The sequence below is a fragment of the Cetorhinus maximus genome, chromosome 8 (assembly GCF_964194155.1).
Source record: "Cetorhinus maximus chromosome 8, sCetMax3.hap1.1, whole genome shotgun sequence".
NCBI lineage: Eukaryota > Metazoa > Chordata > Chondrichthyes > Lamniformes > Cetorhinidae > Cetorhinus > Cetorhinus maximus.
The window spans coordinates 47515858-47532130 of record NC_135886.1 but is presented as its reverse complement, the minus strand read 5'-3'; the positions used below and the strand labels follow the sequence as shown (position 1 = coordinate 47532130).

The 16273-nt window shown below is 37.9% G+C and overlaps 1 protein-coding gene across 4 annotated transcripts in view; it reads left to right on the top strand.

The window, feature by feature from the left end:
• The window catches only part of trim33 (tripartite motif containing 33), a 182514-nt gene extending 167477 nt beyond the window's left edge, over nt 1-15037 (top strand). For 2 of the 4 annotated variants that reach the window (XM_078546786.1, XM_078546787.1), the window contains exons 18-20: nt 3219-3371; nt 8260-8334; nt 11050-15037. In XM_078546786.1, the coding sequence (XP_078402912.1) occupies nt 3219-3371; nt 8260-8334; nt 11050-11265 (444 nt within the window). In that variant the 3' untranslated portion in view covers nt 11266-15037. The remainder of the gene's footprint in view (nt 1-3218; nt 3372-8259; nt 8335-11049) is intronic. The other 2 variants (XM_078546789.1, XM_078546790.1) reach the window with 1 other exon arrangement.
• The last annotated feature ends 1236 nt before the right edge of the window (nt 15038-16273 follow it).

Below are 16273 nucleotides of genomic sequence, written 5' to 3'. Positions count from 1 at the left end.
CAGAAGCCAGTTGGTAAAAGATCTAACTAGAACTAATGGGTGGGATTTTCCAGCCTGACACTGGCAGGCATTGTCGGGGGTAGGATGGGAAAATTTGGACAACTGTTGACTTTTAACAGTTCTCCAAATGTTCCTGTCCCACCTGCGATGATGCCTGTCGGAGCTGGAAAATCCCACCCAATCTTTACATACTAAGTATTTATTTACACAGTTACAGATCACAAGCAAGCACTTCCAAATCCAACAGCCGTAAATCCGTGTCCATTTATACAAGTTAAATCCTACTTGATGCCCATTAAATGCCTCCAATTAAACACGCTATGATTTGCAACATGTCATGGCTTAATATAAACATGGTTTATTTTCATCATTTAACTCCGGACAGGTGCAATGGTGTATAAAGGAGATGCTTCTGCATTGTCTACCACACTCTGTGCCTAGCTTTGGCGCCTACTTAAACATGCACTCTCACATGCCTGGATTCTGACTTATGCTGCTTATATATCCACCCTCGTGCATAGATTTGTAGTCCTGCTTATAAATCCATGTTCACATGTCCAGGTTCTGGCACCTGCCTACATATCGACCCTCTGGATTCTGAGAGACATTTCCAAGGTAGAGACACATGGAAATATTATGACGATGATGTAATTAAAGGGATTTTGGTGTGGCTGACTACATTTTAGGTCACAATTTCACCTCTTTACTTCTCCTGTAGGTGGCATCTTGTACTGAGGTTCTAATAGATACTGGCACCCATCACTTTACACCCCTGTGTTGCCTTTCTTCATTGTGAAACTACATGGGGAGATTTATCAGACTGTTTAACTTGGGATGGGATATTGCAGTTGATCCAACTCTACCCAGCTATGTGTACTTTCCAGCAGGGATTATTAAAAGGGAATCGGGAAAATATCTTCTCAGCCTGATAGCATGTAATATGGTCCAGTTACTCATTAGGTATTCAGATTTCTTAGTACCAAGTTATTTGCATGTGTTGGTTCTTCTCACCATATTCATCATGTGAGCTCTTAGAATACTTGTAAACTGAGGACACTTGTCAAGAGTGATTGTAGTAAACTCCTACCAGTACAAATACCTTTGAAATGTGAGTTCATTTCTCTTCCCTTCCCAGCCCCCAAAATTGCATTCCTTTAGCGCATTATTTTCCTTGAAATACTTATTCATTTCTCCGCTATGAAACCCATAAGAAATGAATTATTTGTATGGCACATGTATAACATGTTCCACTGTTGCATTAGAACTGTTATTCAAGTAACTGGGGCAACATTGTTGGGAGGAATGACTTTTTTTAATGTATTTATCAAGGAGGCCAAGACAGAGTAAGTTTAGTACTTATGTATAGCCACAATAACAATAATTACTCAGGTAGAAAAATTTTGTGTTTTAATGGATTATTAGTTGCAATTCAATCTTCACTGAAGTCCCTACAGCTGAAACTCAATTGTACCTCTGAACTGTACTATCAGCAACACTATTATGAATGATTTTATTAACATTCTACCTTTGATACTTGGCCTTTGGGTAATGACTCTTAGTCCCTTTCATCTCTTATCCTCTACATTGAATAACAACTTGTTCTCAAATGTTTACAGCCTTCATCTACCCCATAAATTAGGAATGCTCTGAGGTTTATTACCCTCTTATGCTGTGTCAGCCCTGGCTCAGTTGGTAGCATTATTGTCTGAGTCAAAATGTGGGATCGAGTGCTACTCCAGAGACTTGAGCGGAGAACAATCTCTGCTGACGCTCCAGCCCTGCATTAACAGAGGCTGCACAGTCTTTTGGATGAGACTTTAAACTGAGATCATCTACCCTTTCGGGTGTTTAAAAGATCCTACGGCATTTTGAAGTTGAAGAGGGAGTTACCATTGGTGTCCTGGCTGATATTTACCCTCAGTGAACTTCACAAAGATTATCTGGTCATTACCACATTGCTGTTTGTGGGAGTTCACTGCTTGAAAATTAGTTGCTGCATTTCCCACATTTCAACTGACTAGACTTCGTTAGTACTCCCATTGGCTACACAGCACTTTAGGATGTTCAGTAGTCATGAAAGGTGCTATTTATTAGAGCAGGGTTTTTTCATCTCTAAACATGTTCCATAAACCTTTTTCTTGTAAAATACCCTGTTACTGTATATTTATGGCCACTTCCATTGACCTAGCCTGGATCATTGATGTGGCCATCTTAGAATCATAGAATGGTTGCAACACTGATGGAGGCTATTTAGCCCAACATGTCCCTTCAAACCTTCTGCAAGAACAAGTCCTGTGGTTTTTCCCATTGCCATGCAAATTTTTTCTCTTCAGAAATTATCCAGTTTCCTTTTCGGTATCATGACTGAATCTGTCTGTCTTCACAGTCTCAAGCTATGCATTCCAGATCCACTGCCTAAACAGGCTTTTTCATCACGTCGACTCTGATTCTTTTGCCACCCACCTTAAATCAGTATTCTCTGGTTCTTGACCCCTCTGCCAACAGAAAGTTTCTCTAAATCTACCCATGCCTAGAACCCTCATGATTTTTAATAATTTTTCAAATCTCCCCTCAACTTTCCCTCCTTTTGGGAGAACAGCAGCAGCTACTCCAATCTATCCACATAACTGAAATTCCCCATTCCTAGAACCATTCTCATAATTTTTTTTTTTTTTTTGCACCCTTTCTAATGCCGGCATGGTCTTTCCCCATCCTATTTCTGTAACCTCCTGTAGATCTACACTCACCCCAACTGAAATTGTGCTTCTCTGAATTTCACCTCTCTTCTATGTCCCTTCCTTTCCTCTACCATTGTCAGCCTTGACCTGCCTAAGCCTCGTACTTTGGAATTTTCTCCTTAAACCTTTCTATGCTTCTACCACCCTCTCCTCCTTTGACTTCCTTAAACTCTGTCTTTCACCAATCATTTGGTCACCGCTTCTGAAATCATCTTTTAATAATTCTGAACTTCCTTGGGATGCTTTTCTATGTTAAAGCCACAAGATAAGTGCATGCTAATTTTTTTCCTTGCATCACTTATAAAAATTAAAACAGCATTTATATCAGCTAGCAATAAAGTACAACCATTTAATTTTTTTTTAACTGCATTCCCTTCCTCCATATCCAATAATGGTGTTGTGCACACTAATTGGCACTTGGACTACAGATATAGCTGAAATATCCATCAAGTGGAATCAAGCTACCTTTTTTCCTCCTAGGTTCCTGATTACTACAGAATTATTAAGAATCCAATGGATTTATCCAGAGTGAAAATGAAATTGCAGAAAAAACACTCTCAACATTACCAAACACCAGAGAACTTTGTGGCTGACATTAGGCTCATTTTTAAGAACTGTGAAAAGTTCAATGAAGTAAGTATAACTTATGAAATTTGTATGTTTCAAATACGCCAAAACTTCATGTTCTGTTACCTGTTTCTTTAGCGGTGTTGTTTTGCAATCCATATTAAGTGTTTATTTCCCACACTGCTTTAAACAAGCCCAGATTCAAACTGAGTTTAATTTGAATTTCATTTGGAAACAAGATGTGAAATATAGTCAGCATGCACAACCAACTTTTATTGGACTCTTTGAATAAGCTACAAACGTAGACAAGACTAATGTAGCAAATGAAGCAAACGGAAATACAAGTAGATTCAGGGCTAAGGTGAGTGCATGTGGAGTCCGGACAAGTAGCAGAATGAATAGCAATCTGGCTAGAAAACAAAAAAACAGGTTAAAGGCTACTCAGACTGGCACAATGTGGGAAGTGGTGTTCAACAGGAATCAGGGGCCATTTCACCATTTACAGAAATGATTTGGAATCAGAAGTACAATATCCAAATTTGCATATAGCACCAAATTGAGAGGTACGATTAATACTGAGGAATGCAGTGACAAAATACGAGACGGTATTAATAAACTTGCAGAATGGATGTGTAGATGCCAAATTAATTTGAGTATAGGTATGTCTGAGTTGATACATTTTGGTAGGAAGAATAAGGAGGCCAGCTATAGCATGGAAAATTAGAGTTTTAAAACATCATTAAAAGTAACCAGAGAAAGAGCAGAGGACTGTGGTTTATTTCTCATAGGAATAGAATTCAAAAGCACAGAAGTTATGTTAAACTTACACAGAGCCTTGGTTAGACCATACTTAAAGTTCTGTGCTCAGATTTGGTCTCCATATCACAAAAAGTATGTAGAAGCAACAGAGAAAAATGTGTTTGAGGATGTCAGGGTTCTTTGAGATTCTTTGTAATTAAAATATAAATTCATCATTCACTGAATTTGTGAATAGGAAAACTAAAGTGTTAATTGTTTGTTAAAATTGCCAAAATTATTTATTTACATTTATAGAATCTTAAAATGATTATAACACAGAAGGGTGCCATTCAGTCAGTAGTGTCGCTGCCAGCTGTCCAAGGGCAACTCAGCTATTGCCACTCTCCCTCCCTTACACTGTAGCCATGCAAATCTTCAGGTGCTTATCCAAATCCCTTTGAAATTCACAATTGAATCTGCCCCCACTACATGCTTAAGCGCTACATTCCAGTACCTAGCCATTCATTCAGAAGTTTTTCCTCATGTTGCCATTGGTTCTTTTGCTGTTCACCTTAAATCAGTGTCCTCTGGTTCTCAACCATTCTGCCAGTGAGAACAATTTCTACTCTGTTCAGGCCTTTCATAATTTTGAATACTTCAATCAGATCTCCTCTCAACCTTCTTTTCTATAATGAGAATAAACACAACTTCTCCAATTTGCCCACATAACTGAAGTCCCCACCCTGCAATCATTCTTGTAAATCTTTTCCGCACCCTTTCAAAAGCCTTCGCATCCTTCCTAAAGTGTGGTGCCCAGAATTGGACGCAATTGTCCAGTTGAGGCTGAACCAATGTTTTATACAGGGTCATCATAACTGCCTTGCTTTTATACTCTATGCTTCAATTTATGAAGCCCAGGATCCTGTACATCTTTTTAACCACTTTCTCAACCTGCCCTGGCACTTTTAGCAATTTGTGCACATATACCCCCATATCTCCCTGACCTTGTACCCCTTTAGAATTGTGCACTTTACTTTATACCGCCTTTCCTCGTTCTTCCTACCAAAATGTGTCATTTCATACCTGTCTGTATTAAATTGTATCAGCCACGTGTGCCCATTACACCAGCCGTCCCCTTGAAGTCTATCATTATCCCCCCTCTCTGTACAATTGAGTCACATAGCATGGATATATTCTTATATTCTATAAGCTAGATAAGTACATGAAGTTGAAAGGAATAGAAAGATGTGATAGGGTTTGATGGAGAGGTGGGAGGAGAATCATATGGAGCACAACTGCTAACATGGAGCAATTGGGCTGAGTGAACTGTGACTATCTCATTGGACCCTGGATGGGCTTGATAGGGTAGACGCTGAGAGATTTTTTTCCGATGGTCAGGGAATCTAAAATATGAGGGCAAAGTCTCAGAATAAGGGGCCAATCATTTAGGACTGAGATGAGGGGAAATTATTTCACTCAAGGGATTGTGAATCTTTGGAATTCTCTGCCCCAGGAGGTTGTGGATGCTCCAACATTGTCTATCCCAGCCTTAAACGTATTCAGATTTTTGGTGTTTAAGGGAATCAAAGGATAAGGGAACAGGCAGGGAAGTGAAGTTGAAGCCCAAGATCAGCTATGATCGTATTGAATGGCGGAGCGGGCTTGAAGGGCCATATGGTCTGCTCCTGCTCCTACTTCACGTGTTCACTGTGCACACTATATAGTAACTTTCAGTCTTAAAACATTCAGTTTGTAGCTGTTCCCTAATGCACAAAATTTCAGGATGTATTTTGTTTCCTAGTGTGGTATTTGTGCTTCATTTCTTGACTTGGTATTTGTTTTTATAGATTCAGCCTTCCTTTGGAAATGATGGCAAAATGCCAATGCATTGCCACTTTTTCCATAGGGTGCACTCTTTAAAGCCATTACAAGCCCAACTCAGTGACCAAGCTTTCCAAACTTTTGACAAAATTATCCAAAATAAATAAGCATAATAAAGTGCTAAAATTGGCATCATAGCATAAATCAAGGGCCCCTCAAAATGCCAAAATCTATTTGGCCAGCTGCTTTCAGATTCCTCCACACAATCCAGAATGCCTTAAAACTGATTAATCACTGTACTCAACTAGAAATATTCAGTGCATTTTCCTGGTTAATTTGCTTGAAGGAAATTAAAAGGCAGTGAACTTAACCATTGTGAAAATAGAATCATATTAAGGTTTTGATGTGATCCCACAAAACTTGTGGTTCCTGCAGGCATTATACACCAGCTTTGAGTCCTCTCAATTAATTACTGTTTAGATGTACTTATTTTGTTTCTTTTGAACCGTAATCTGACTATTGTGACAGATTGGAGCTCAAGGATCTCTTTGTGACCACTGCACTACTTATATACCTCTCTAATAATGGTTTATGGAGTTCAATGCCACAAATAAGTGAGTGGTTTCAGAGGTTATTTTCCAGGTACAAGGACCACATTACTGCTGATGGTTATTTAAACTGAGTTGGTTCTTTTCAGCAGCCTCTATCCTTGGGGACTAGAATGGCAATTCTCAGGGCACATTGCCTATTTTGATGCTCGTTTTGATTTGAATAATACTTTTTGTGGAGTTTTAAAGTCCTTTTAGGCATGTCTTACATCTTGGCTGACTCTTTTGAAAGCTTTTCCATTTTTGATTTAATACAACAGTATAAGTAAAAGTGGCTTTCTAAAAGGATTAAGCTTTTTTTTGTGTAAAATTCAGTACCAGACCTTTCTTAGCTTCAATGGCTGAAAATATCCCTAAGGCACTAGAATCTCCAAATAACCTGGCAGTTTGGTGCTATTCTGTGGTATTTTAATATAGATGCCTTGAGCAGTATAATTCTAAGTGCATGTTTAAATTTTTCGTCATTTAATTGAAATTAAAGTGCTACTTTATAGAGGAGGCTTATGATTTCAAACTTTTCTCACCTGTTTTCTCTATTTAAAAAAATTGTTCAAAGGCTACCTGGTATATCTGCAGAAGTTGGAGGATGAATTTATGAAGTGCTTTGTGGGTGTTAAACATTCTGCCTTTAATTTGGCATTTATTTGTATAACAGTTGTTAGGTTAGGAAAAATCTCATTTGCGCTAGCACCATATGTTCAGGCAGTATGCAAATAGTCTTGCCCCCTAACCGCGACAGACTCTGAACATGTCTGAGTTAAGAGTTGCGGTAAAAATTTACAATTATCTATTTGAAAAGCATAGTTATTGCTAGAGGACTCTTATTTGTGTCACGTGACATGTAATAAACAGTGTAATTAATCAATTCTCTTACTCTTCTTTCCCCCTTCCCTACCACATTCCTCAACCGTTCACAACACCATTTCCAATTTTTTCTTTTGTTGCTCTTCTCCTCTGAAAGTCTTATGCTGATGTGCTACTCCACAGAAGGTGTGTGCCACAGTGCTGCTGTGTGGGCCATTGCTGGCCTTGTTCTCTAATGCCAATCCCATGGTTGGCCTGGAATGTAAACCCCAATCACTAAGGATCCCTGAATACTGAGGATACCACTATTTCCCTAGTCAAGCATAACTCACTGAACACAGACCAAGAATTGGATCCAGGCCCTCTAGGTTTCAATATGGAACCATATGTGTTTACTCAGTGGGGAACTTCAATATTTTTCAGTGTTCCAAACTTAAGAGCCCACACAAAATATGGTATGAATTCTCGAGCAATGTTTTGTTTACTTTTCCAACAGCGAGACTGCATGATAAACTATTTAAACTTCCCTACCCTCAACAAATTCACAATAAATAGATACAGGATATACACAAACATTACTGCAGTTAGCGATGTAAATTACCATCTCACTTTTACATTGAGCAATACAAGATCACTGCTCAATCTGTTCACATCGTAATGTTTCACTCAGATTGCAGAAGATGTTGATCTCATAGGGAACGGTAAACATTTTATAATTCAAAAAAGGTTTTGAAGAGCAAAATTAGCATGATAATTGTCAATGATATTGATAGCTATTAACCAATATGTCACCCCTCATTTTTGCATTTCTAATAAACCAGCCTTTTAAGCAAAAGGAGCATGGATTTTTGTTGTAGTGAAAATACATAAATGAGTATGCACTTAAAGGGTAAACTGTACAGATATTAAGGAAACTTTGATGTTTGTCTCTATCGGTGCAACATAAAACAAATTTACGTTATGAATTTTATTGTCTCATAAAGGTTACCCTATTACCTGGGGTTCAAAATGGTCCTCAAGCCCTCATGAGGACCAAAGAAAGGGAAATGAGAACCAAGGTAAAAAAACATCACCCCTGCTTATGACAGACCTGTTTCTTTCTCTGCAGTGTGTATCAGTTGAATTTGGTTGTTTATGTTAAAAAAAAGTTCCACATAATCTTTGTGGAATAAAAAGATAGTGTTTCACCAAGAGGTATCTCAGAATATTATTTTAGCCATTGTCCATTGTACCAGATGAAATTTATTGTGTAAGGAAGTGGATTGACACCCGGGCCTTTCATTTTTGACCCTTTGGTTCAAATTCAGACAGCTGATGAGACACAAATTGTCTTTACTGGCTGTAAATGCCCTATATGACATGTGATTAACAGCTTCAATCCATTGCCTAATAGATATGGACACACAACAGACTGCTGCTCCTCAGTTGGCATTAAATTAGTAATCTTATTATGGAAGACCAGAAAATGGCAGGTGTGAAAAAATGGGAGTGTCCCAATGGTGGTGTAGGGGATGATCTTCTGTTCTTCTAAAGAAGATTATGCAGAGTAAAGGCAGCTTTATTCCTCACACTAACATGCAGTGCATAACCTGGAAGTGCTTGATACCGGGTGCCCAAGAAGAGAAAATGTTCAGTTTATCAGCAGCATTTGCTATGTCACTTTGAGCCCAAAAAGCCCAGTGCTGGAGCAACGGGGGATCTCTACTGTCAACAACTAAGATACTTTTGCCATTGTCATATTTTTTGCATAGTGAGAAAACAGGGCTGAGATGGAAATTAGAAAATCCTGTTCCAATTTTTTTTCTCTTTCACTGGCCCCTTTGGAGCCTATTGGTATCCATTGGAAAGAAGCTAATGCTCTGTGCTACCTTCAATGTTAGATTGCATGAAAGTTTAATTCCCTGATGTGTCAGCGGCATGAAAGTCAAAACTATAATGTCAAGTGCTTTGAGTGATGGGTCCGTAAAGGTATTGCTAAATGCACATTAAAACTAGTAATTCGTTCCTCCGTATGTCTCAGTTGTCTTAAGCTTTGCCCACTTTGTAGCTGATGTAGAGGATTACAGCAACTGAAGCCCATTTTGCTTTTATTATCCAAGTTGTCAGGAGCATGGTTTCTCCAAGTTAAGGAAGCCTGTGATAGTAAAAGAAAGTGAATGTTGAGAGAGAAATAAAGACGTCAAACTGTCATGGCATGTATGTACACAAACATTAACCTGATACTTCAGGTCTCAACCTTGGCTCAGTGGTAGCAGTCATGTCTGTAAGTCAGAAGGTGGTGGGTTTAAGCCGACTCCAGAGACCTGAGCAAATAATATAAGCTGACGCTTCAGTGCAGTAGTGAGGAAGAGTTGCACGGTTTTTTGGCTGAGATGTTAAACTGAAGCTTCATCTGCTGCCTCAGGTAGATGTAAAGAATTCTGTTGCATTAAGTTAGAAGAACAGGGTAGTACCCTGTTGAGCATTTATCCCCGAACCAATCCCAACAGATTATCTGGTCATTTATCTCACTGCTGTTTGTGAAACTGTGTGTGCTACGTTTACCTACAATACCTGTACTTAAAGTACTTAGAAAGACCCTATATAAATGGAATTTCTGGTTTTCATCGGGGATGAAACCTACACGTGAATTAATGTCTTTCAGGTTTGAGGTATGGTTTGTACGTGGTAAATGAGGACACTGTGGTTTGCCCATAATCCATGTTTTATGTAGTGTGAGCAAGTATATGCATGGAAAGGCTTGAATAATGTAGGAAAGCCCTGGTGTTTGGCATACTGACATTTGTCGCTAGATGGCTAGTGTATAGATTATTCAGAATAACGCCAGCAGTGCGGGGTCGATTCCCCTTCCGGCTGAGGTAGATTTGGGACCTGCCTCCTTGTCCTCCCCCTGAGAGGGTAAGGCAGTGGCAAGCCACCACTGACAAAAACTGTCAAGAAAAATTGCTCAAGATGAAATATAAGCTGACAATGAGCCAAGGACCTGCCTTCAGGCAGAGCGCACTTAACATACTGATATTGTAAAGTAAGTGGATTTACCACTGTAAGACATTACAAATATGATGGTGATGGGGAAGATTGTACAATTATAAAGAAATTACTGAGAAAAGTTTGTTTTCCTTATCCTACAGTTGATATAGTTCTAAAAAGCATAGACATGAAACAGGACATAACCATTTTGTCTCTGGGCTCCATCTTGTAAAGACTGAAGATTTTAAAGTCTGGTTATATTTTATTTTGAGGATTTTGTATACACTAAACACATTTTCAAAGTTACATCCTCTTTTGAAAGTAGATTTTGTATGCAGATTGTAACAAATCAAATAATTTATCCTAATATTCTCCTTACCTGAAGATGCTCACCCGGAAGAGTATAGTTTAACAGGGTCTAGAAGCCCCTCTATTTTCCCATCTAAGTGGATGTTTGTGAGTTTACACAGTGAGTTTTAGTAGACTATTAGTGATTCACTGCTGACGTCTATATGAGCAAAATTTCTCGCAGTGACCATTTGACTGCCAAGCAGGGACCTTGGCTCATTTCCCAGACTCGCTCCCAAAGCCTAAGAGCATTAAGCTCAAAAGAATTCAGCTCCTCTTTTGGCTAAGATCAACTAACATAGAACAAATTTGGGAATTGAAGGTCTGTATGAGTTTGTCAGAGAAAAGTTGCCTATTAGTATTTATGGCCTTTAATAAATGAATATTTTATTAAAATGGGGATACTGGTCTGTTAGTAGCAAGATTAAATACTTTTGTATTGCTTTCACTTTTAGGCAGATTCAGAGGTGGCCCAGGCCGGAAAGGCTCTAGAAAGCTACTTTGAAGCAAAACTACAGGTGGTTTATCCTGACAGAACCTTCACGCCTCTGGTGGAATCAGATTCCGAGCATGAAGATGAAGCTCATTTTAGTGAGGATTCGGACGATGACTTCGTTCAACCTAGGCGAAAGCGGCTAAAGTCGGATGACAGACCAGTGCACATTAAATGATTTTCTCCTCCTTTGAGGGGGAAGATGAACTTCTTAGACTTTCCCCCTCTTTTTTGTGCTCACAGGATGTGAGCAATACTCCTGTGGCTATCTGCTTATTGGTTGTAAAAGCTGATATCCACCACACAGTATTTATTAGAGTTTTAAAATGTTTTTGTACAAATAAACAAGACTTTGTTGCATTTGTTCATTACCTGAATACTGAGAGTCTTTCCAGATTCTGTTTCTTTTTTAAAAAAAAATCCTTGCCTTTACTGATTGATTCTTTGTGTGCTAAACGTTGTAGATGGCATATATTTTATTGGCATGCACAGGGAACTATTTATTAACTACACAAATCTTTAATTTACATATTTAGAAATGGAAATTTTCCCTGTATAAAATGGTAACCTAACACGCAGTTATCAGGTTAGATAAACACAGTAGCTCTTGCCTTCCAGGTGCCTGTTCTCATTCAGTTACCTTTTTTCAGCTACCAAGTGTTCAATTAAAATCAGATGCAAAATCTTCAAACGCTTTCTATTGAATGCCAAGGTTTTTTTTATTCCAGTGAAGTACATATGTGCAGTGCAATACTTAGCTGCCATTAACCACGTTTTAAACTATTGGAGGACCACTGTAACATTTCACATCTTAAAAATACAAGATTTGTTTATTTTTGCAAGACAACAGTAAATAGAATCTTTCATGTACTTTTGTACATTTTTATTTGACTTAGTTAAAAAGAACAGGAAGTGGCCTGCAAACCTACCAATTAATGCCATGACCTGTGAAATGGCCGCAGCACTCAAAAATAAACTATGTTGCCACTGTCACACTGCATAAGTTGAATTTTCAATTGACTTATTTGCTGCAGACTTGTTTTCATACCTTGAAATCCCCATTACTTTAAATGTAATAGAACAGTATAAGTAATCATTTTTCCTGATGTTATTTTGGTTCTTTCTGCACTGTTGGTTTCTCAGTGGATGCCTAACATAAGTCAAGTACAAAATTGGGCACAATCTAAATTGAGAACAGAATCCTGTACTTTTTTTAAAAAAAAGACAGATGATCTTGTCATTCCTAAACATGAGTGAAAAGGTCATGCACTTGACCATCAAACAGCTGAAACAAACATCTTCAAACTCTACTGTGATTATTAAGTGAAAGTGATTAGCCATTTGGTGCAATGCGTTTTTTGTATTGTCCCCTCTCCTTTGGGATCTACAGACTGAATTCAACAGACTGCTGACACTTCTCTCCCTACTGACTAAGGCACTGTAACATGAAATTAGTTTGGCCAGCCTCAAGCCAGTTCTTAATGGGTATAGGCTTGCAGAATAAAATTGTTGATACTAACTGTTATATAATGCATGCAATAAGGATGATTGGTGTCAGAAATGGAGAATGTCAAAAGCACAAAAGGATGTAACTTTCAACGGTTACATTGTGCTTTTTTCATTAGGTGATTTAACAAGATGTAATTGTACCATGAATAGATGCATCATGAATTTGATCCTGGCATTTGTTGGCTGGACAGAAGACTTGAAAGTTTACATTAAAGAACTAACAGCAAGTCAGAACTTCCTTGTAGCTCACTTTATGCTTCAGTCTTATTCAGCAAGTGCTTAAGCATCTATTTACAAGGAACAGAGAGTTGCTTGGAGTGAGAATGATGGACATTGCAGGGAGCTGTGCTCTGCTTCTAATCTGCTCCACCTGATTTTGGAAGTGTTGTACCGCGGATGCGAAGAATCAAAAATGGAGTGTACACAGCCAGGAATCAAACCACCATATCTCACCTTGATCATGATGAACAATTTATGCATACAACTTCAAAATAAAAGATGAAAGTGATGCATTTGGAAGTATTTCTCTAGTTTTGTAAAATTGAAGTCAGAAGTAGATGGAAATAAAACTATTTAGTGCTGATTGTTCTTTTAAAGTATACAAGCACATGATGCTTAAATGCTCCTTTAGATAATTTGATGCCATCGATACACTTTTTTGTCAGCTTTTTTATATTGTTACTTGAGAAATGCATGAAATTTGGACATAGGATAGACACTGATACCAAGCTAGTTAAAACCTACAGGTTAATAGAAGTTGTATAATGGGAATTCTTGGATTCCCATTACTGTTCAAATACGTAAAACCTCAGCCTCTAAATAAGATAGATATAGATCTAATGCACTGTCAATTTATGTTTTATACCACAATTTCAGCATTAATAAACTAGTGGTTCAGACCACTTCATGAGAGTGCTTGAAAGAAACAGTTATATTGACATCTTAATCAAATATTTTCACTGTTTCACTTCATACTGATATAAGGCAGTATAAGACTGCTCTTGTACAGTGCTGTCTCGTGTACAAATGGTCCAGATATAGACTTTTCCCTTTGACTAATTTTGTTTGCTGGCAAGCTTCTTTGTAACTGGTTTTCTATCTGCATCAGAAATGATAACACTAGATAGTGGAAAAAAATTTAATGGCTGGAATATATATTTCTGTTGACTGACCCTCCTAAAATTTCCATCGGATATATATCATCGTACAGTAGATGTTAACTTCTAACAAGATATGTATCCACATTTTAAGCATCTAGCTGGGTACCATTGCCTTTCTGGTCAATTAATCTCAGTGTGAGTACCAGCTGCTTCTGTTATCCCCACACAGCACAGACTTGAAAATCTAATTGAATTTCTAATTCATCCTTCAACCAATTTCCAGATAGCAACCCTTGTAAGTTAATAAATCATCCTCAACTGTTTGCTTTTGCAATTTTCTCTCATCCAGTGTTCTGTACTATTTTGGTCACTGGGATCTGACTATTTTTCAAAAAACAATAACCCACAATAAGCTTTCAGTCAGAGGTAGGTGATTGTTCAGTATGGTTCCTAAGGGTCAAGTGTTATGCTTCAAAATATAGAATAGAAATAAGTGCATCTGGGGTCTGTTGAATTTAGGATTTGCAGTTTTCATGTGCTTCAATGGTACCATCCCTAACTTGATGATTACTTATGATTTTCATTCGAAGTGATGACATTTAGGGCCTTACATTCATACTGTTGATGCCTTGGCTCACATAAAATGTGTACTGCAATTCCTTTAACTAGGGCCTGAAAGGACTGATGCTGTTATATCCAGTTTGAAAGAGGGAGAGGACAATTCATGTAATCTATTTAGGGGTGAACTGCTGGTTGACATTCTGAAGTTACAATAATAGCTTACTTTTAAGTTGCACATTTTTTTCCCCTGAACCTCTTACTTCATAACAGGGATTTATGCTGTACCTTTACTTCCAGGGTTTAGACTGAAATCCAAAATGGTAATATGAGGTCCCATTATGATTATCACTGATGCAGGGTTGAAGTTGAAGAAAGTCTTAGATTTGATTGTACAGCAATTATTACTTTTGATAGTTTTGAAAAGCTTCTTGTGTATGCCATAAAAATATACAGCCTTACTAGCTACTGATCATACTCTTTAAAAAGTCGATCGTCCTATGGATGAATTTTAACGACTTCACCTGTTTTTTTTTTATGATTGCCAGTTCTAACTGTTGCATCCGCTGTGTTTTTTGCTATTTTGTAACTTAAAAGTTTACAGTATTTTTGTCAATGAGTTATTTAAAAGCCTGTCAACAGTTTGTAAATATTACCTGTTTTAAAATATTACGGAATGTTGTGTTGTAGACGATGAAAGTTGTTGCATTAGAACAGACAAAATGCTTTAATTGGAAACTTTCTCCTTAGTCATTTCTATTAAATTGTACAGCTGGCAAGGGGCATGTAGTGATGGAGTGTTTTTCTTGTGCCAAAAAAAGCAGATGTGACCTATAATGCAGCCATAGAGCACAGTCCCAGCTCTCAAATAAAATTCAAGGCACCATTTCTGCTGAAATAGATGATTTTCCTGTTTGTTTTGTTAATAAAAAAAGTCAGTTTTTTTTTGTTCAGCCCAGCTGACAGGTTTCAGCTAAGCCATTGAAAACAAATCAATTTGATGTCTGAGATTTTGGTTCTACATTATTACTTCTAATACCAGCAATCCTAAGTTTCACAATGTAGCTGAAAGATATTAATCCAAGCCTTTCTCTTGGAAATTTAATCTTGGGCCACGCAAGCGTAATGTTTGGTTAGGCCCATCTTCTTTTGACTTGTGGTCATTGGTAAAGTTACAATAAAAGTTGTTTAGCTGAAAGGAAAAAAGGGAGTATGTGTTTTGCAGCATCATAACACCAGTGTTTCAGCTCCTTTTCAGCAAAAGAGGAAGGTAAAATTCATATCAATATTTTAATGTGCTGTAGGTTTTTGTAAAGCTGTGTTGTATAATGGTCCGTTCTGGATTAGCAACAATTATTGTTTTTTTTTTAACTCATGGTTAAACTGCATTTTTCCCTTCTTTGCATCAGCTTGGAGTGGGGAAGGAAACAGACTACTGGGAGAGTGGTCTGTTAGTATGTATTGATTTTGAGGTTATGCCAGTCAGAAGCATCATGAGTTACTCTGAAAATTTATTGTCTACTAAGTAGACCTGAGCACTTAACAGTGATAGGTAGGGAGACATCCTATTTTCCCACATTCTGCTCTAGTGGTCTTGTTCTGAGGCAGCTCTTCAGTTTCATTTCTCTTCAGGCTTGGTTCTGTTGTACATTGGAGAAAAGTTCAGTCGTCATTTCCCTTGTTCTTCAATTTTAAACTACCTCATTTAGTCCCTATACATGTGAAAGAGAAACTATTTATTGTGACGTCAGTTCAGTTGTGGCCTAAATCTTAGAATGGGTACAAAGCAGAAGGCGGTCATTCAGTCCATTGTGTCCATGTTGGCTCTGCAAGAGCAGCTCAGCCTGTCCTGATCCCCTGCCTTTACCACGTGACCATGCAAATTCTTTCTCAGATAATTATCCAATTCCCATTTTGAACATCATGATTGAATCTCGAATCTTCCCCCCACCACACTTGGGCAGTGCATTCCAGATCCAAACTGCTCACTGCATTTTATATTTTAAAATAAGTTTTTCC